At 33.2% G+C, this 23,170-nt stretch overlaps 1 protein-coding gene across 1 annotated transcript in view; it reads right to left on the bottom strand.

Moving 5' to 3' along the window:
* LOC110996863 (serine/threonine-protein kinase NLK-like) overlaps positions 1-19,899 on the bottom strand; it is a 109,460-nt gene extending 89,561 nt beyond the window's left edge. The window contains 1 exon segment of the mRNA XM_022264734.2: positions 19,300-19,899. Coding sequence (XP_022120426.1) covers positions 19,300-19,496 — 197 coding nt within the window. The 5' untranslated portion in view covers positions 19,497-19,899.
* Between the last annotated feature and the right edge of the window lie 3,271 nt (positions 19,900-23,170).

The following is a 23,170-nucleotide window of genomic DNA, read 5'->3' as shown; positions in this document are numbered from 1 at the left end:
GCGTTGTTAGGACAACAGAGAGTTTAAACTGGAAATTTCATACTTTGTTTTAATGTAAATGGTTACGTTAGTCTTGTTTCCTAGGAATGTTTAGGAAACACGTCAGACGTTTCGTTCAGTCATTTCTCTGTCGGCACTTTAGCGAATTGACTGAATATCGATCATTAATTAACCGTCTAGATTTTGAATTAACTCTCTGATTTAACTACTTTAGTACGACACATACATGGACCAAATCCAGGAGGTACTAGAGGAGGGACAAGTTAAAAGTATGCAATATGCATAACCGACGAGCATGCACGGAGAATGTTATTAAAGTGGATAAAGAGATAGAGGTATGTCAGTATCGTAGCATGAGATCCATCTCTACCTAGCCCTCTGGGATAAAAGGCGTGATGATATAAATAAATAAATGTGACGTAGTTGAAGTATTAAAAAAAACTAAAACAAAATTTGACATGTTTTTTGACAAATACATTGTTCGAATATCCATTTATAAAACAGCTCAAATATTAACTTGATAATGTTCTTTTCTGTATAAAAGAAACAAATTTAATTTGCCACAAGCCCACCCCCTGTCTAGTATTTGCCTTTCATATAAGCCAACATGTTGTATACTTATTTCTATCATAAAGGCGTGTTAATTAGATCGTGCTCGTTCACACCACGCCATAACATGATTAAACGTATATTTTTGTATGCGCGAACTCAATAAAAATACTTATATTTGACATATTTATATATATTTAAAGAATTTCAATAGGCAATAGGTATTGTGTTCTAACTAACCATTTTAACGTAATCCAGCCGATAGCAAAAACAAATATATGTTTAAAAGGCCGTAAACGAATGACGAGGTCACGGTTTGAAGTTTAAATTACTTTGCTTCCTACATTCTGTTACCTTTTTTCTCCCATTGATAATATATCCATGAACGCCAAATCACAGGTATTTTAAGTTGTAAAACTGTGCGGGAAGGGAATCAAAAATACTTGGCATTACCAAAGTAACTCAAACTCAAAAATATCTTTATTCATCTAGGTAAACATGTACACTGATGAACGTCAAAAAAAAGAACATTAAATTAATTGTAAATTTACATTTATAACCAATTCGCAAGTCAAGGGCGTAGAGCGGGTAAGAAGAACTGGCAAGAAACTTTCCGATTTCCGGCACTCTTTTCAATCGCCAAGTTTTTAATACAACTTGTTTGAACTGGAGCAAATCAATCCCAAGGATTAGCATCATTCCTAAATTCATAGTACTTAATATAAATTTAGAAATTATGAAAAGAATGAACATACATACATTCCTTATATATTGTATATAACTTATTTTTTTAACGTTAGCTTAGAGATAGCAGTACCAAAAACAAATATTTGTTTAAAATTGCGTTTAACTCATGTCGAAGTAATCATGGTTAAACTCAAATTACTTCGTTTCTATATTCTTTCTTCTATTGAGATTATACACAATGTCAAATCGCAGTATAATTTTTAGACTGTTAACGTCTGTACGCAAAGCGAACTGTGGGACTATGAGAGAGTATGAGATGTATAAAATGTATACTACAGCAGTGCTGTATACATTTGGGCCTTTCTCTGCTAACAGGAAAATCATGGTCCAAGCATTTTTTTTTTACTTTGGCTATATTAATGCATAGCCATATTTATTAAAACACATAATATAAAACCTGTTACTTAAGGAGTCAAGCTTAATCAATATTTAGAACCATAATCATTTCATAAATTCGGTCTAAAGGCCACTAAAAACAGTCCTCTGTTATGTCCTAATTCCGGATCGAGTATGAGTCGGTTCGGTTTTTCTAAGTTCTATTTAAAAAAGTAAATCTTTGAACACTATAAAAACATAAAGAATATTTGATGCATGTGAACAAAAAACAATTATTATTTTAGATAATTTTTTAGTACTAAAAACTAGTGTTCGAATTTTGTCCAGACATTTTTTGAACAGTCCTGTGTCATAATTTGAATGTCGCGCCACAAAAATATTAAAGACAATTCTGGTTACATTGCCCTTGAAACCGAACGTTAACAGTGTGAAGTTTGCTCGGTCGCCATGCTAAACAAATCGCCGCCATTTTGCGCAGTGACAACTCCCCGTCAGTATGGTAGCCACGTCTCTGTAGTGTTGAGTGAACATTCCTCTGGTAAGTCTATTTAATGGTGTTTTATGTGTTATAATTATATTTATTTAACAAAAAATTGCTTAGTGTGATAATTTAAAGCTGTCTCAGTGTTATCAAGTTATATATTTAAACTCATACGTGGTATGACATTTTTACGTAAAAATAACAGTCCTCTGTGCAACAGTCCTCTGGAAATTTATAACACAGAGAACTGTTCAATGTAACAGAGAACTGTTTTATTTGACGTCCGTGTATTTTATTAATATTCCTTATAGTATGCACTAACCTACTGTTTGTCGATAGCTTTTTTCTTTATTACAAAGGCATGCCACGCTCATTCAGGTCTTGTTTTCTATTATTATGGATTTTGAAATATACAATAATATGTACCTAATAACTACCTGTTTTTAAACCCTACCATTTTAAATTCAATTTTGAAAGTTAATTTTATTGTTTTAGTACTGACGCAATGCCACCAAAGAAGAAACCTAAAACCAAAGAAGAAATAAAAGAGCAGAAAAGAATTGCTGAAAGGTTAAGATATCAACGGCTAAAAAATGACCCTGTAAAAAGAGAGCAATTGAAGGAAAAAGAACGACGAAACTACCAAAGGAAGAAGGAAAAAGGCACAAGAAAGCTAGTTAAAGATTTGAGTCGACGTGAACACAAAGCTGTGACTAAAGAGTGGAGAGAGCACTGTGCTACCTATCGCGCAAAAAAAAAGCTTTGAAAGAAATTACAAACAATTTTGTACGACAAAATACGCCCGAAACCGAGGGTTCTCCTCCTACTCAATGTTCCGTCTCTCCATCAATACTACCTATGAGTCCTATGACCACTCCACGAAGTGATGCAAGTAATGCGAGAAAGCGTAATGCGAGAAAGAAACGTGACAAAATTATAAAGGATAAAGACAAAAAGATCGAGTATTACAAAAAAAAATGATGACAACCGCAGACTTAGACTTAGACAGACTTTAATGGCACTCTAAAAATACATCAAATAAAGGCTGAAATATTAAGAAGTCCTCTGGAATCAGCTCCAAGATGCGCTAAACTCATAATGAAAAGTATAAGTTGCAATTGTGAAGACGAGTGCCAGCATTTTAATTTAGTAGCGTTACAGTACAAAAACAAGACAAAACTTAACGTAGATGTAATTTACACAGACTCTGAAAATGAAAACATGGACAACTCACAGGATCCCACAATGAAGACCGACGACGACGCTGCACTAGCTGGACCTAGTTCAATTAACCAACAGAATTACACCATCGGTGATTACGTCTTGGTTAAATTTCTAGTAAGAAACACTGAATATTGTTATGCTGCAGTAATTAATAAGATAGATATGGAAGAAGGCGAACTAACAGTAACCTTCTTAAAAATTTGTTTGTTTGATGACAAAGGACACACGTTCAGAGTCGATGAAAATGATGTTTCTGATGTGTCCTTTGACCAAGTATTAAAGAAGTTGCCAAACCCAGATATTGCCCTAAAAGGGAAACGAATATTTTATTATTTTAATATACCTGTACCTGTTTTTGAGAAATAAGTCTGCATTGATAAGTAAACAAGGCTGATTCTTAGTACCTAAGCTTAATTTTGATTATAATTATTTTAATTTGTTACTCAGAGAGCGAAACTCGCAATTTCTTCCTAATAAATATAAATATTTCCGTATGTGATACAGTATTTAATAAAGAAGATAATTTATTTGATTACATTTAATAACTAATATTGTGTTTTTATTCATATAAACATTGACTTAAACTAGTATCTGGGTAGATAAAACAGTCCTCTGGGTGGCAAAACAGTCCTCTGCCGCGTTTTTTCACAAAATTGCTTATAATTCGACAAATAAGGGAAAATTACGATGGTTTCTTGTTTAAATATTTATATATTATAACTATCTATCGAATTAACATATTATATTTTTATTTTTTAGAAAAAAAAGGTTAGGACAACTGTCAATAGACAAGTTTCCAGTTAGTAGAGAATGGCCCATTTATTTTATGTTGACAACACAGTCACAGTAAACGACGACGTCTGTATTTTAATTGTTTCTATGTTTGTTATTTTCTTTATTAAAACCTTATAAATTCATTAATACAAACACACAAAAATACAGCACATGGCATGGCATGGTCACCGGTATATCTACCAGATGCCAACTTTAATCTTTAATTAGTACTTGTGCACCCCACGGCCCAAGAGTATCTACTCTAAAGGAAACAGATCGAATTGTTTATTATTTTTCTCCTGCTCTGCGACCGCTGTTTTGCCGTCCGAGTGAGGTGAGACGGGTGCATGACTATAGTGTAACATCATACGATGCAAATATGACAAAAGTATCGATAAATGATAAGTATCTAAATGATAATTATATTGTAACCACGCCGATTCTCTTTCCGCACAACTCTAAGCTGTAAACCGTCGAAACTAAATACTTCTTTCGCATAAGGTTGCTGTTTTGAATGAGAAGGATTTGTTGAATGTCGACATTGACCGAATTTCGGAATGTCAGGCGGAAGCATCGCTAAATTGTCAACTACGCTATTGATTTATTAGAACTTTATCACTTGCATATAGTTGTTCTATCAATCATGCGAAAAGCATCAAAAATTTCCCAGCTAATTACCATCTCTTCTTATTCATGTTCCCCACTGTCCAAAGTCTGAACCTTCTCTGGACGTCTACTAATATTTCAATATCAGCCAGACATTCTCGAGTTTTAGACGGACAATCGAACAGCAATCTAGTAATATAGATAATAAAACTTTATTTCGATAACAGCCTATTTAACGATCTTAATAAAACATAATCACAACGCAATGAGCGATTCTAATTACATCAATTTAACGAGAACATTTCATCAGAAGTAATAACAATCTATCTAATGGCGCATTCAAAGGAAATTTTTATGATGCTATAAACTTGAATAAAATTTACTATCAGAATACAAACCGTATAAGTCAGTACAGTTATCTTCCATAAGTGGTTACGCATAAGCGATCAATGCTGCTCGCGCGACAAATCCTTCATACGTTCTGTATGAGCTCGCATTTATTTGCACATACAAAAATACATAGTCGCCAAGTACAACGGCCTTAGCAGTCGGCCTTCCAGTCAACTCTTGTTCACAAATAAAATTTTAAAGATCAAAGTGCGAAATATAAAAATAATTATTTATTTTAGTAACAAGCAGCATCAAACATCAAAATGCAATGAACGGTCTATTTAGCAAAATATAATCTATACATTGTTGTGTATGCGAGAGTATGTGTGACATTTAATATTTTAACATTATAACACAGCTTCAACATAACGTTTTCATAAAATCAACGTCTTGGAATAATTTAAGTAGAAAATTGATTACCTTTCGTCTCATTAAACATAATTTAATAGAAAGATATGAAACGTAAATGAAAGTGATACTTAAACGTTTATGTGATAAATAAACACGTTCCATTTATTAACAATTTATTGCAAAATGAAGAAATTAAAATATAATTTATTCATTTTACATCTGAATGTTTTTAGTAAGTATTGGTATTTCACTTCTATTTGTGTGTTACTTATGAAAATATTATATTATGATAGTCCTTATATCAAGTTTTAGACATGTATTTCTGCGTAAATTTTTTACAAGAGACTCATACAAACTTTTATCCATTTTCAAACACGGCACATTAGTGCTTGCAGATAAATTAAGAAAAAATATACCACAAGACCCCAATATAAAAACAATGTTAACAGTTTTGAGTATTATTTTTTTATTTATTCTACAATCGTTTTAGATTAACATCGACTAGCTATTGCAAAAAGTAAGCGACCATGAAAGATGGCTTGAACGCACGTCCTAAACAATCTAGCGGGGCCGGGGGGCAGGGTTTTGCAAGGCAGGTAGGCAATTCGATATTGTGTAAAACGTTTTCACATGGGGGCGCAACGGAAACTTAGTCACGCTGTTTGCATACAAAATTACAACAAAATGAATTAAATTATAATAAACACCTTGAAGTTTAATACCATTGAAAGATAGACAGACCCCCAACAACGGGTAATAAAATATTACTAGTTCATAATATTGTGAAGTGAATTACAGTACAAAACAAATTCTAAATATTTTTATGATGTGATATTTGGCAATTCCAGTCGGCTGCTACCAACTTCGTCTACAAGGTCCTGCATATTACTAGGTACATCAGAAATTAATTACAGTTACTTAATGTTTTATTTTATTACGTTGTTTAGTTGATAAATGATGACGCTACTTAAAATTGTATAATAATTTAAATTAAAAATCAAATGTAAGCATTTATGTGTATTGTCAATACTAAAATAATCTTAATTTAAATCGGCACCATTTCATTTCCAGCGATAAATTTCAAAGTGGATCACTTACGTAATTATTCACAACGAAACAATACCAGTTCTGCGGCGCGATCACAAAAAATAAAATTGAGAAACATCGACTATTATAAAGCTATTTTGTGAACTTTCCCCGAATGACCCGACGTGAAAAGTAAACAATAAACAATTTATTCGTTCTAGTAACTTGCTTAAGCGATGTAAAATGCATATTTATAAATAGGCAATAGGGTTATTTTAGTTCGTAATACGGTATATAACTACAATGTATCTATTATATTTCATTATTATTAACAAGATTCACGCGTTATTTTATTGAAGTGGTAGTATATATTACACTCTCAATTCCAGGAGGCTCGCGAGTGCGTTACCGGCATGTTAAGAATTGGTATGCTCCATTCTTGAAGAACCCCAAGTCGATTTGGTTCGAAAATACCTTATCGTGGCAAAAACTGCCATAAAAAACGATCACTTGTGGAACGAAGGATGTCGAGGTGATACGGATGGTTCGTGTTCTGCCTCGACGTGCGATGATAAAATAAGCAGGTAGTGATCTAGACAAATCCTTTAACCACACTTCATTGTAAATGCAGTAGAAGATGCAAAGACAGCCGACATCAAAGACGGCAAGGGATTCAGGGGCTCTACGTTGAATAGTAGTAAGTATATAAAAATAGCTAACCTTACTACATAGTTTCATAGTGAAAAGTTCGCTTTTCTTTAGTGTGTATATAGTAAAGCATTCCAATATCTCAATTGGTACTACTTTGATTTTAAAAATATATAAAACTAGCAAGCTCGGCCAAGCGTTGGTGTGGCTAAGGTTTTTGTTATATTACATAGTAGTAAACTATTCAAGGGAAACGGCAGGAGAACTTATGTGAATGGTAGATAGCTTATGTGAAACGTTGGTACTTTTAACACAGCCCCATCTGTTAGAATTGTATCAAATAATAAACAAATATTTGCAATAAAATAATATTGCGGCTATAAATTGAGATGTAAGCTATCCTCTTTCTTTCAAGTTAGATCAAACTGTGCAAATTTGATTGATATCGGTTCGGTAGTTTAGGAGTCCATAGCGGACGTGACACGTAATTTATATATATTAAGATTAGACTTTTTAATATTAAAGGATATGATTTATCGTCCCCAATAAAAAGAGAGAAACACGATACACTGTATTTGGAATAGAAGGCCATGGGAAAAGGCTTTACGCTCAGATTTCTGATGGATTGTCATACATCGTTATCCACAAAAGGAATTTCCATGACAAATGATATGTTATGGATACCGAAGGTCATTTTGGTATTAACGAGAAACCATTAAATCAACTTGATTGATTGATGTATTACATCTGGGATATGAACTTTTAGATTTAAATGACCCTACCTGGTCCTTTTTGAGAATACGCAGTTAGATTTAATTTAACTTTTAGATTGAATACTCTATAACCCTACCAGTCGGTAAACCTATATATAGCAACAAAGAAGAAATGCAAATAATACAAAAAATATTTTATCTATACTACTTAATAATATTAAGAGGAAAGATTTGTCATGTACGTATGTTTGTAGCGAATTGGCTCAAAAAGTGCTGGAGCGATTTTAAAAATTCTTTCACGATTTAAATGCTACATTGTCATTGATTAAATTATTTTCATAATATAGGCTATCCTATTAAAGAACATATCAATATCTAAAAAAAATATTTAAAAATAAATGTCCACCCGTGCAAAGAATCTCATACATAACATTACCGTCTATCATAAATTGATTTATCTCTGTGCTTATTCTCTCTATATCTGTCTGTTTGTGAATTTATCTTGATGACTTGGGTATTAAATAAATTATTCACTTTAACTGCTCCAAAAATCAACCCAGTTTATAGCATACATTTCCTATTAATACTATAATTTTATATAGAAATCGTTATTCAGGACCAATAATTCATCATAAAAAAAATCGGCAGAATTGAATTAAATCAAAATATATTTATTAGTGGATTCTTGTACTGACCAGACATATTTAATTAGCCGTTAATTCGTTTATTATTTAACAATTTCATTACCTTAAATATAAAGTAAATAAACGAAAATAATTTAATCAAACTATGAGTTCTATTTAAAAACTACTTTTCTTAGAAAGCTTTGAATTGAGTTTAACTAAAGATGAGATTACAGTAATTCACAACAGCCTTCACACGTCATTACGTTTCCCAGTAGTTAACAAGTATCGTATAACTGATATTGGCCTTTGCCGGTAACTGCAACCCAGGGTGGGACCGGGGACAAATTATTGCGTCCCACCCACGCCTCGCTGTACAAGACCGTCAGTAATTCAGGAAAAACGACGAGATTCCAGCAAATTTCTATTTAAATACGAGGTAATAATAATAAATTAAATAAACTGTAAATTAAACCAAGACTTGCTTCATATCATAATAATTCAATATACTTTTTTTTATCTTTCATTTTCGTATAAACCTTAACGAAGGAGATCGCATCGGGTTTAATTTTCTATGTAATACATATTCAACATTATTCTTTAAATGTTTATAAACATTATTAAGATATTCTTAAGTTATACGCCGGACGTCTAGGCAGAATACAAAATGCCACCCGTTTCATTTATCGTCCGTCGTTTTACAGCTGTGCGGCTTAAAGGCAGTTTTTGCCGCAAACCACCATGAGAAACCATCTGCCCACTAAAGTATTATCAAACCAGTTTGACTTAGAAACCTTCAGGACAGGAGCGCACCAATTCTTGAAACGCCGACAACGGACTTTCGATCCCTCTGGGGCCGTTAAAGTATTCAGTAAGCACTATAGGGGGTATCTTTGATTTTCTTATTTAGTGATTACGTCAACTGTAATTATATGTTTACTTTTTTAAGCGTTTTACCAGGACTTTGTCTATGCTTCAAAACGAAATGCTCTATCAAGGATTCCTACGAAGTTAATTCGATAATGTAGTATTATTTTTGAGAGATTTGCTTACATTTGCTGGTATAAATTGCAGAACAACTGTTACGTAATACTCAAACGGCCTAATTTTGTAATAATAATAATGTAGTGAAATAAATAAATACATTCTGGTAACGCGAGTGTGAATATCCTATATTACCACGTAAAAAAAGTGCATGATTGACGTATGATTAAAAAAATCCTACAATTGTAGTTGGAATGTTAGACAGGATTCTCACTATCTCAGTTGTTTATAAAACTTATACAATTTACAATACCAAATAGTTTAATTAACAATTTAGGTAATTATTCTTGCTATTTGTCATCGTTTGAGTAATGGTTAATAGATTAGATCATTACGGTAAGTGAAGCATACACAAGCGGTGTATTACTGCTCAATCACAATAATTACGTGAACGCATATTCGGTTATAATTAAGAACAACAAACACTATCTTATATATATATACATCTCTATTCTCTCGCACGGGGTAAATAACATAATTTAAAACAATATATTTATGAAGTCAAAGTAATGAAGGATTATATAAATGTTTATTTATTATGGAATAGTGTGTATAGCCGTTTATAATTTTCACATATTTTTTATTAAAAAATGTGTACGAAAATCATATTTTCACTAAATTTTACGTACGTAACTAACAAATAATTACTGTGTATATCTCACGAGTAAATTGTAAAAGTTCTATTTATTTAAATCAAGTGCTTGTATTTAATTAATAAATATTTTATAACATCACGCTTAATTAAGGAATAACATATGGGTCAATCAACTTTTAAGTGTACATCAATGATAAATTTTATTTTTTTAATTTTATTTGATTTTTTTTTATATTTTAACATTTTTTCTTTAGATAATTATTTATATTTTAAGAATTCACATAGAGCAGAACGATTTATTTAAATAAAATAGTAAATTTGACTCCGAAATAGTCCCTTGGACAACTAACTAAATAGACTTCTGAACCATTTGAAATTCAGTATAATTGTGAATCGTCACTTTATTCTCACTTAATATAGGATGGATTTCAATTTGTCTTCCATAAATAAAAGACGTGACTTTATTATTGAAAGGAAAAGTATTGCTCTATGCTGATTCTATGATTAATTGTCCTATGGGCAACCAAAATGTCCCACGGACAACGGTTTTGGTTGTCCAAGTGACTGGTTGTCCGAGTGACATTTATCAGTCTTTGCGCTTTCTGATAATAAATAATGATATTTTGAATTAGGTCTTACGCACAGTGAAAAATATAGATAAAATAGAATATATATATTTCACTTTTATTTACTATGATATATCAAATACGTTTTTGTGCTGGTTGTCCGGTAGACACACAAAAAAGCCACGCACTTTTTCAAAACGCGCGCGACCGACTGACACCGCGGCAATGATGAAATCAAAATGTTGGTTGGATGAGTGTTGTCACCAAATCGACTGACTTATTGTCAAGGCACTGATCACTCCATCTATGTTTCGATTTCGGAACTTTTTTACCGTTGTCCGGTGGAAGTCGGAATAATAAAATATAATAGGGACCAAAACGAACATGCAAAAAATTCGGTAAAATTATGAAACAAACAAAAATCTATATGCTAGCATCTTAGTGAACATTGTAATGAATAATTATGTACACGCGTAATTAATTGCTATATAATATTTTTTTGTATAAAGTAATGTTTCATTGTAAATAGCTACTGGGGGACAAATAAAAAAACGCTACATCCAGATATTTTGTCACCTGGACAACCATTAAAATTCCAGTTTAATAGTGATTTATTTAAAAAAAATTACTCGTATGTTTGCTTAATAATAAGAAAAATGCGACATATGCCAAAAACCACTTAATTTTCTTTAGAACTGCGATTATTGGTCAGGGACAAAACATAGTACTTACAGGACAAATAAAAGTTGATTGACCCATATACAAATTATGTATCAGCTTATCTGCTTAGTTTGAGTATGATAATTTCCTTGACATCATCATGAATGTCTTGATCTTTCAAATTATTTTTTGCTGAGAATGCCCAATACAAAAAGCCTAAACTTTAAAGTGATTAATTAAAAAAATCCGATAATATTTACTTACTGTCTATATTTATTGTTTTTTTTCACATTGCATTTAGTTGAGCCTTTTAACAGAAGGCTCAGGAATGTGATTCCGCCGCCTACGGACACTGACATTGCCAGATGGCAAATGGGTTGCCGGCTTTTTACAGAATTAGTTTTTTATGTGGGACCCTCAGCATAATTGTTGTGTATATAAATCTTATCATACCTAACTAAAATTAAATATAGTTGGAAAATAATAAGTACACCAAATTAATTTAAATTCAAAAATACAAATTCTACAAAATGGTGTATTTATTTTCAGAGCTAAAATAGAACGCCGCAATATTGACCAGGCCACAAGTGTAACGAACGCGTCAATGTTTAATTACCTATCGTATTACCCCAATAAAACATATTTGCCAAGAAAAATACAGTCACGGTTTTCAACGGCCGCTTCTTCGATCAAGATACCGTGCATGTCAATGGCACGATAACGATGTGCGAACGCTTTATATTATACAAAAAAAACACCGTTAATTACAGGCTTTGTATAATGCTCCGTTTTTTTTTGTTTTCTATCCACCAATACCGAAGCGCATGTATAAGCTTCTATATATACAATATAAACAAAGGAAACACTAAAAAAAGTACTGAATTTTTCGTTTAAAAATAGATTTTATGAAGTGTGATAATTCCTTAAATATTATATATACACTGATAAGATTTACACTATTATCGCAAACAGCTGTTTTCATTAAGTTCAGACTATTTTAGATAACGTCTAGAACATTGTATGAGGTGAGTAGGTATGATATGTACGAGGTTCATCTGATGTTAAATGACACCGCCGCCCATGGACATCTCAATGGCTGAGGGCTAAGGAGTGCCGGCCTCGCATTCGGAATAATTAATTATTAATGCGTTAAATAAATATTACCAATCGTTTTTTAAAATAAACTCAAAATAATCTTTTGAACTTTTCATCCTGATATATCATCATTAACCATCGTTTGAATACCAAAAAAAAATACGTAGAATATATGACTTATAATTGTTAGAGTCAAAAGGTCTCTTATAGCTATGACGTCAACGTATGAAACAATTGAGCGTGTTTAAGAATATAAATCGCCTACTAATTCAATCGATAGTATTTAAAAAACAATAGCTTAAAATATTTTATTTATTTATTAATTTATTCACACTTAGAAAGAAACACAAATAACACAATACATAAAAATTACAAGGGATGCAACGGGCGGCCTTATCGCTAACAAGCGATCTCTTCCAGGCAACCCTAGTAAGAAATGACAACAAAATAAAAAATGATGAGTGCAAGAAGTGCATAACCAAAAGTTATATAAAAATATATTTATATTAATCTATAGAACCTTAATCTAATAATGAAGGATTTAATAAGTAAGTAGTGATATTGGACGCTTTCTTATGTTAATGATTAGTAAATTTGGTAAAACTTAATTACTCATTAGTTTTAGGTTAGGCAACATCGTAATGTTTTGCTGCAGAAGGAGGCAGCGAAGCGATTGAGGGAGAGGTCTGGGGATGGCCGTAGACTGATCGGTGGTCAAGGCTGAGGTCTCGACCTCTCGGTCTCTCTCGGTCGGATATTCCCGGGTCCATTGGGTAGAATGCCTGGCGAACCCCGAGGGACCATCTCAAGGGCGTGTGAAGGGCTGAGGTATTAGTGGGTGCAGTCTCGCCGCCCCTCTGAATAGCAGAGGGATTTGAATGTAGACCCAGTCCCACAGTCCCCGCTTTAAGCTCGACATCTTTAGCGCGGGCCTGCGTGTGCGCATTTTCACCTCATTTAATAAAATAAAAGATCGTAATGTTAAACGATGCCTTTAATAAAAAAACTTTTTAACTTTATTAAAAAAACTAATTAAATTCGTAAAGATCTGCGAGTCTAAATTTATCCAGTTATTAACTTAAATAAAAATACCAAGTCATCAAAAGTGATGATACTGTCAATGTCGAGCTTAGAAAGTGGGACTTACAAATCTGACAATTATTTCAAAGATAAAAATACCGCTGATGAAGCATAATTAATAATGTACATTATAAATACAGATAAAGCTTTATATGTGAAGTGTGCAAGATCAATCAATCCAAAAAATATACATAACATAATATATGCGCTTCTGGTTTAAAATATTGCTCAACGGTATCTCGAAAGTAATTCAGTCTGCACTGAGCTAAGTTAAGTGTTAATTGTGATTATAAATGTGTCGTAAGTGTTACTCATGAGCCAAGCGTTTGCACTAATAAAGCAAAATTTATAATAAGCCACATGATTAACAAACCTAAACCTCCAAACTAAGCATGTACACGAGGCTCGGGCTAACTAAATCGTAACTAGAATCAAACTAAAACATTTGCATGGTTCTCCTTAGATATTAATTGTGTCACGTCATATAACCAGCACACGACGCATGCGACCTCGTTACAAACAGGGCGCCAGAATCGTTTCCGTTATCGCGCTAACACTACACGCTTCCAGTTTCATATCCTAGCCATAAATTTGTTATTGATAATTTGTAGCCATCTATTAAATCACGATTAAATGGCGATAGCGTTTTTTGATTCCAAACAATGAGGGTAGATATTTGTCGATGTATAATTGTTGAAGTACCTTCGTATTTAAATATTGGATTATTGCAGATTTTAAAACAACTAAACTCTTACTTGCATGGTGTAATGGTTGCAGCTCCTTACAAACATTGTGTAAAACAAAAAACTTGGCAATTAAAAAGAGTAGCGGAGAGTTAATTGCCAGTTCTTCTCTTCCGTTCCCTTGATTTGAGAACTGGCAGTAAATATCAAATTAAAAGCATTTAATATGTATTTTTGACGTTCATAAGTGTACAGTGTTAAATATATAAATATATGATTTTGATTTTGAAATATATATTTGGGACTACGTATTTTTATATTCAGCGGAAATTTCAAATTAATAGCTGACAAAAAGTATATTATTCTCACAAATTTAAAACTTTCAACCGAGAGTCCATCTACACTATTTAACATTATGTACATAATGACACCCTAATTCAATAAGTTCAATGCAGCAAGAAGTTTAGCTACAAAAACATTCAGGTAGAAGTCCCTAAAATAAACGTTATTCAAATTTCAACCTTCCGTATTTTTAGTTTTACATTTCGTTCGAAGTCTTTGATCCAACTTAAGCGAAGGCTCAATTGTAAAGACATCAGAGAAAATTGGAGTGCTCAAATTGTAATGACTGGGAGAGGCCCATTTTGGATACCTTGCTACTTATGTAGGTACATTCAAATAATTTGAACATTATTTTGTTTCTCACCATCCAATGAGAAAGATGACTCGTCATTATGATGCTTTCGAATAAAACAAACGATCAAATAAAGTGTTAATAATGTATTTCTCCTAATACTTTCATCTTATAGCTCCATCTCCTTGCAAAGGTTGGTGATCATAATACCTAGTTTAATTTTGGATGCCGCGCTTCTAAACAATGACTTGGTGCTTTGACCATTGTCTTGAAGTTTTTAACCAGGGCGTGCATCTGCGGCCAGGTCACCTTCTACCTGGCACTTTGCCTTGTATAAGTAGTTGAAGGAGCTCGTATATTTTGGAGTAACGTAAAACGTGTCCAAAATACTCAAGTTTCCTTTTCTTAACCTTCATACGCACTTCCTTGTTCTTCTGCATTCTGTCCAGCAAGGTTGTATTTCGTATGCCGTCTCTCCAACAAATTTTAAGCATACGTCGATAAACCCAGATCTCAAACCTATTCTCCTCTAATTCCTCTTTAGGTTTTACAGCCCTCATCAACAACAATCCAAGGTCTCTAAAATTCACATATTTTTATATATAATTTTAATTAAAAAAGTAAATCGACAAGAATCGTTAATTAAGATAGTGGTTTGCAATTTTCAATCGATTAAGGTGTGGGCGTCATTCTGGACTGGGTGCAGCACCGAGCCCAATCAATCAGCCCGCATTTCTCTCCTAATTAATATTATATACTCGATCCCACACATCCCAGCGGGACATAACACGCATAGCCCAGTCATATTAGGTAAGAAAAGGGGTCAACCTCGGAATGAAAGATAATAAGCTGCAAATTGGTATGAACCTTTGTTTTGTCATTCTGAATGTTGTCTCAAAAGTCACAATCGTTATCGTGTCCGCGTCTCAAGATATTCAAGGTCAAAGGTCACAAAAATCGGTTTTTCGCGAATATCTGGCTTCCTATCGGTTGAATGAGATTTGCATTTATTATAAAAGTTGTAGGCTATAAAATTCCCTACAACTTTTGTTTAAACTTTTTTTTCATACGACCAACCGCTTTGAAGGTAGAGCGCGAAGTGCACATCGTACAGTCATATACGGCCTAATGCAAGGTCAAGCGTGAGTTATGGTTATCAGTACGTTATAAAGTCAATTATTTACAATAATTATAATTATTAAACAATGCCTATTATTTATGTACTAACTATTAATTATTTATATTTAATTAAAGTAAGTAACTTGATTATTTATATATAATTATTCATATTTAACTATTTAAGTATAAAATATTATTAATTCTGGATTATATATTTTAGTTTTATTTTAAGTTAAAATGATAGTAAGAGTATATATTTTACACATATTTTTATTTATTATTAAATACGGCATAATATACATTTATCAAAATGTGAGTTCAAATATCAAAAGTATCTTTGTTGATTTTAATTGTAATGAAATTGGAAATGGAAGCTAATTATCTTCTTCTTCTTCGTCTTCTTCTGCTTCTTGTCGCTCAAAAATGTTCGATTCATTGTCATCATCCTCATTATCTGTCATGTTCATCTCCAAACCTTCCAGAATATCGGGATCATATGTATTTTCTTCATCGGGATTACTTGGATACAGTGAAGCGTTGAGGCAAGCTTGTCCGTTGCACTGGCCGCAATCTAAAGAACATTGTAGCCCTGATTTTCTGCATCCACAGCGGGAACCACAACCATTTTTGCAATTGCAAAATATTACGTTTAGTAGTTCGGCTGGTGCTGGAGGTAATAACGTTCGTATGGGCTCCAGGATTTCATTTTCAAGCATCCAGCCCCATTCTTGAGGTTCTAAGTCCTTCCCTAACCACGATTGAATCTGGTAGTAGACACGTTTTATGTGTTGATGAGCTGCTACACTTGTTGGTGGAAGTGTTGACAGTTGTACAGGTTTATGACTGTACGATGTGCACTTCGCGATCTACCTTCAAAACGGTTGGTCGTATGAAAAAAAAGTTTAAACAAAAGTTGTAGGGAATTTTATAGCCTACAACTTTTATAATAAATGCAAATCTCATTTAACCGATAGGAAGCCAGATATTCGCGAAAAACCGATTTTTGTGACCTTTGACCTTGAATATCTTGAGACGCGGACACGATAACGATTGTGACTTTTGAGACAACATTTAGAATGACAAAACAAAGGTTCATACCAATTTGCAGCTTATTATCTTTCATTCCGAGGTGAAAGCCCTAATATGACTGGGCTAGCAACGTATGATAAACATGAGAGCCTTTCATGGGTAATTTCTATAATTAATTATACCCTGCTATATTGGACAGCTTCGGAAGAATCTCACTGCCATACATCCCAATGTTTTATATGTGTTCTGTCTATCCCATATTAAAATGAGATAAATATTGATTTAAGTCCAACCATTACTATATATAAATATATAAGTTGACACATAACATTATATATACTAATAAACACACCAATAAGCCGTAACATATCTTATCTGGTAGTTTTCGTAAAATACCTGATACGTTAACTTTTCGATGTGACGCTTAAACAAGATTGCGAACCTAACCTGTAAAACTGGAAAAACTTAGCTCAGCGAATAAGATAAAAGTTAGTGCTTATTCGCATTTAACGAGCGTGTACGATGAACGGAGACTGCCCTGGGCCGGATTTTAGGACCCTCGACTGGCGATAGACGCGGTCTCGGAATAATCAAGTACCTCCCTTCCCGCGTTCGTTCACACAATCGACGCTCCCTCGACCCTACCTACGCACGACGAATCTACACAATGCCCCATCCACCTATACTCAACAACCCTCGCATTGCACTAAACCGCGCTAACCGATCGCAAAGCAAACACGACCTTAGCCAGAAAGCCAGTAGGTTGTTTTAGCCACTAAATTAAGCTTTCGATTACGAAACTCAGTACTGATAAATGAAAAGCAATCTAAAGACACATAAATTCGGTCGAGAATCCCTTGAAACAATGATAGCTCGAGCGCAACGTGCATTCAATCGCAAGTTACATGAATATTGAAAATAACTCTTATGTCTTTCACGCTGATTCGAATACGCCTCGACAGATTACGCCAAACACCACGTGTTTACGGAGTACTTAATAGGAACACATTATTGAACTTGACGCACATGTTGTAAAAGTTTATAATGCGGCAGAAACTTATTGAAAATTTTCAACTAACAGACATAAATTGAATTTCAGTTTAAAATCAATTTTACTCGTTGACTTAAAATAATTACATAATTAGATTATTTGTCTGCATTTCGGCAATCGTGCATGAGACAATTGAAATAATAAAAACAAAATTGGGTATGTAATTCGTAAATGTTTTATTTATTTAAATAGTACCATTTGGGAAGTACATGTAAATCATCCTTGACAATAAAACGTATTGTTTCAGGAAAAAATTCAAAGCTGTATAATTATAAGGATTCAAACTAATAAAATCGGGTTTTCAAAAATTAGCCCACAAGGTTGTTCATTGCCAAATGTGTCAGAAGCGAAGGTCTAAACTGGCGTGGCCAGACTTCGTTATTCATTCAACAAAGCAAGGTTTTGTTTCAATGCAGATTTCAATAGTCTTTGATGATTATTAGTAATTGTGTAAGTTTGAATGTATTGGCGATCGCGCGAAGCGCATTGTGACCAAATGACAATAGGCTGTGTTTTTCTTTTCGTTATCACAAAAAGCAGGGCTGCATTGAATTATTTCTGTTACCTAAGCACTTAATGCTGTGTATTTCAAGTCTTTATCATGAAAATGTAAGCTAGGACGACATACAACAGGACAAAATTTTCTACCTATTCTTAACAAAGTAATAAAAACTGTGCCTAAATTTAATTATCTCTGAATGACATTAACTGATTACTTTATTATCATCATAAATTAAAAAAAAATCTTTACTAAAAAATGAAAACTGACAAGTTTCGGCAGTGTCAAATGTCAATTGCGGAAATACTATTTTGTTGAAATTATTATGAAAAAAAGATGTATAATTATTTTCATGAAATTACCTATAGATAGAAAACTCAAATACACAGTTAAAATGCTAAAAAGTTAAAAAGCTTATAAAATGATTATAAATATATATTATAAAACTTAGCCCATCCTTTTGGTTTAATTATACTATAGGTAAATTATGTTATTTAAGTATGTGTTTAACTTGATGAATGGGTGGAATTAAATGATTAATATGCATAATGAATTAAGAATTTAATCAAATAATGTTATTTTATTCAATTATCAATATTTATAAACATATAGCCAATGTTGAATAACAAATTTCATTTGAAAAATATTATTAATATAATACAGTAATGTAAGGTGAAAAAGGCGTACTTATAATTTGATAAAAGTACTAATCACCACTGTTAAATAAATCATTTCTTTAGAATCTTACACTAGTAAAAATACCATGAGTTACTCACCATACTACTCCAAATGCGCCATATCCTATGGGTCTATCGGGCTGCACATCGGTCGGAATGGCCGGTGTCTGATAGTAGGGCGCCGCTGCCGCCAGGATGGCGCCCTGGGGAGCACTCTGGGTACCGCCCTGCATCAGCGACATGGAGACACTCATGGAGACGCGAGAGTGCCGCGCGGGGCCGCTTACTGCCGCCATCCAACCACTCCGCGTCTCGTCGTCACCGCAGACTCATCAACATTACACGTTAACCTCAACCCCGACACTGCCCCGATCACCAAGCTCTTCCCGGTTGACACGCGACGCTGTTACCGGTTACTTCTATATTATTCATGCTCGAACGACGATGCGGGAATCACTGATTAAACGCACACAACACGAACGACGGGCACCTGTCAATTTTACCAGTTATTACCGTAAAGGAGTGACTTTTCGATTGGTTTTGAGTAATTATTGTATCCTTGTTATAATAAGGTAATTTAATCAGGACAAAGGATATCACGGTATAAAATTTAGGGAATTGATCCAAACGTCAGAACACGGCGAAAATCGAACGAAACTGTTGTATTTCGGGTGAGTGGGGGACGCGGGCCGAACGGTTGTGTATGAAGAAAGAGAGCTCATGAATGATGAAACTGTAGCTATGGGAGAGCGAGATGCAAAACAAAAATGGCTGCGATCAGTGACGCGACGCATTGAACAGCTGCTTTCAGTGTTACAAGTACTATTACCGTTTCCCTACATTCGGGGAGAATTCCGAATCGTTTTGCATTATGTCAATGTTATGTGACCAATTTACGGCTGTACAATATATCAAATTTCGATAATATCTGTAGGTAATGCACGATAAAATTATTCCAGCTGAAATTAAATTTTCAAAATAACATTCAATTTGTTACTGTATTTTATATACTTAGTCTGGCCATAAATACTGATACAACTAAAAATAAACAAAATATTACATTTGGATTTGGAATGTGTCATTTTTATATGATTGTCCATTAAGTTTTCTCATTTTGGCGCCAATACTTTGTATAATATTTTGCTATATTAAAATGCAGTGGGGTGATGAAGAGAACCGAATCGCTGTGATTGCATTACACAAAGTAGGTATGGAGGCATATACAATTTTTAAAACTCTCCATACGCTTGGTATTAGAAAAATATGTGTGTACCGGGCTATTAATAGGTACAATGTTCGTACGAAAAAGATGGTCAAAGCAGTAAGGGAAAGAATCCGAAGAAATCCTGTCCGAAAGCAAAAGATTTTATATCGGGAGATGAAAATGGCACCTAGAACCATGTCGCGTATTTTAAAAGATGACTAAGACTTGTAGCCTATAAGAGACGTATTGGTAATTTCTCAACTGGTAATTTAAAAAAGATTAGGGTGATAAAATCGAAAAAAAATCTGAAGCGGTACGCGGAACGAATTTTTTTACAATCAAGCAACATTTTAACAAACAAAATCACCGTATTTATTCTCAAAGCTCTAAGGAAGCTTCCCAATTACTAGACAGAGTGCAACGTGGGCACTATCTGACTTCGGTAATGGTTTGGTGGGGTATTAGCTATGAAGGAGAGACTGAGCCATACTTTTGTGAAAAAGGTAGCAAAACTTCGGCACAAGTGTATCAAGATACCATCCTTGAGAAGGTAGTGAAGCCCCTTAACAACACCATTTTCAATAACAAAGAATGGTCCTTCCAGCAAGACTCGGAACTGGATCATAAAGCTCGGCCTACGCAGTCTTGGTTAAAATGAACGTTTCGGACTTCATCAGCGCTGAAGACTTGCCGTCGTCTAGTCCCGATCTTAATCCGCTAGATTATGATTTATGGTCAGTTTTAGAGAGTATGGCTTGCTCTAAACGGCATCATAATTTGGAGGCCCTAAAACAATCCGTACGATTAGCAGTGAAGAAGAATTTTCCCATGGAAAGAGTGCGTGCTTCTATTGATAACTGGCCTCAACGTTTTAAGGACTGTATCGCACCCAATGGAGACCACTTCTAATAAGTTTTTTATATTATAAATTGTTTTTTATTTATGTATTAAACTAACACACTGTAAAAGTAATAAATGTTATTTGCAACAGAAAAAAATTTTTTTTTCTTTGTTTCAGTATTTATGGCAAGACTAGGTATATTACAGTTGTTTTATTTGCAAAAAAATGCCTTTCTTTTATAAAACTTATTCGCCTACAAAATTATTAACAGACTGCTATTAAAGATTAAATAATGTTTTATTTGTATGCGCACATAAACCAACAAAATATGTGGAATTCGGAGACTGATAGGTTCATTATTTTCTTGATTCGGTCGCCGCGCTCAAAGCCAGCGATAAAATATATGCAATAGCTTAAAATCCCATCCGGGGTTGGAACACATAACCAATTAATGATACAGCGTCACAGTTAGTCTCGAGCTAGTGCTACCACATTAGTTTCCATGAATATTTTGTATGCTTTATTACGAACAAGAGGTTTAAAACGTGATAATGCATAAAAACATATTTTGGCACTTTAAACAACTACATACTTGTAAGGGTTGTCGTTCGAATCCAAATACGTCTATAATCATAAGTAGAATAGAGTTTTCTTCAAATACTACTGAAAGAAAGCTCTCATATTATTCAGTCAGGTTTCTATGCCACACTTAACACACACCCAAAACAGCAAAAATTGTTTTTTTTAATAATTTGATATACAGGTAAACTTAAGGCTTCATTTATTTTCGTTGTCATGTTAGGTTAGAACTTTAGGGTGATGATATAAATAAAACACAAAAATAATAAATATTAATTATTTTATCACAGAGAATCACATTGTGTAATACAACATTTACGTGGCTAGTACAAAATATACCTTACAACGACCCACAAAGATATATGTTCGCTATTTTTAATACCTTAAACAAACATCGAAACATTCCTACAAAATACTTTTTTTGTATATTCTTCGGCGTGTTTCAGAATATACTTCCTTATATACAAAACGCGATACCGTCAAAAGTTTAAATGTATCATCCATATGTTAAAAACATAGAATATGGGCGAGATAGTAAAATGTATCGGAACAGCCTTTATTAGCAAATTGTATTTTAAGACTGTGTAAAATAGCAATAGCAAAAGCAAAAGCAAATAAACAATAATAATTGTAAATTTTATTTTTAAAGGTAGCAAGAAACGTTATTACATTTTAATCATTCATAATAATTTCAACCAAGTATCGGTAACCAAAACACGATTAACTTTGAAGTTATACTGCTTTTGGCGCGATGGAGAAAAATGATGAGAGTGAATTTTTAGGATGCGCGCGCACATCAACACCTAAATTCGACATCGTTAAGTTAGCTCTAGGTGGCATGAAAATCGATATGTATAACAAAATAACTATGATCAAGTTGTATATTATTCTAGTGTTTTTATATTTAGAACACGTGATTCGTAACAGTACACTATTACAATTAAACAGTGTGAATAAATATTATTATTTTGTTGTTTTTAAATCAATAATTTCATATACGACAGTGATAGTATGTACCAATACTTTATTTATTTAAATTACATATTTTTGACTCATTTTAATATTTATTGTTAATCACTTCTGCATTTTTTTTCCATACGCCAAAGAAGTATATTTTCTAACGCGTGTACATAAGTACACACACTCTTTTTTTTTCATATAATTTAACTTTTTAAAATAATTATTTCGAAAAATCCAGTTGATTTATCAGTATATTTTGAAACGCGACGCTAAACTAGATGGCATGTGGAAATTGCACTATTAACAAATATTTTCATAAAATACAGGTATCTAAGAATAATAATTACAAAATATTACAACACTAAAATATTTATGAAGTACGGAGC

This window comes from Pieris rapae, chromosome 11 (genome assembly GCF_905147795.1).
Source record: "Pieris rapae chromosome 11, ilPieRapa1.1, whole genome shotgun sequence".
Taxonomy (NCBI): Eukaryota; Metazoa; Arthropoda; class Insecta; order Lepidoptera; family Pieridae; genus Pieris; species Pieris rapae.
The sequence above is the reverse complement of the archived record's forward strand: the minus strand, read 5'-3'. Positions and strand labels throughout refer to the sequence as shown.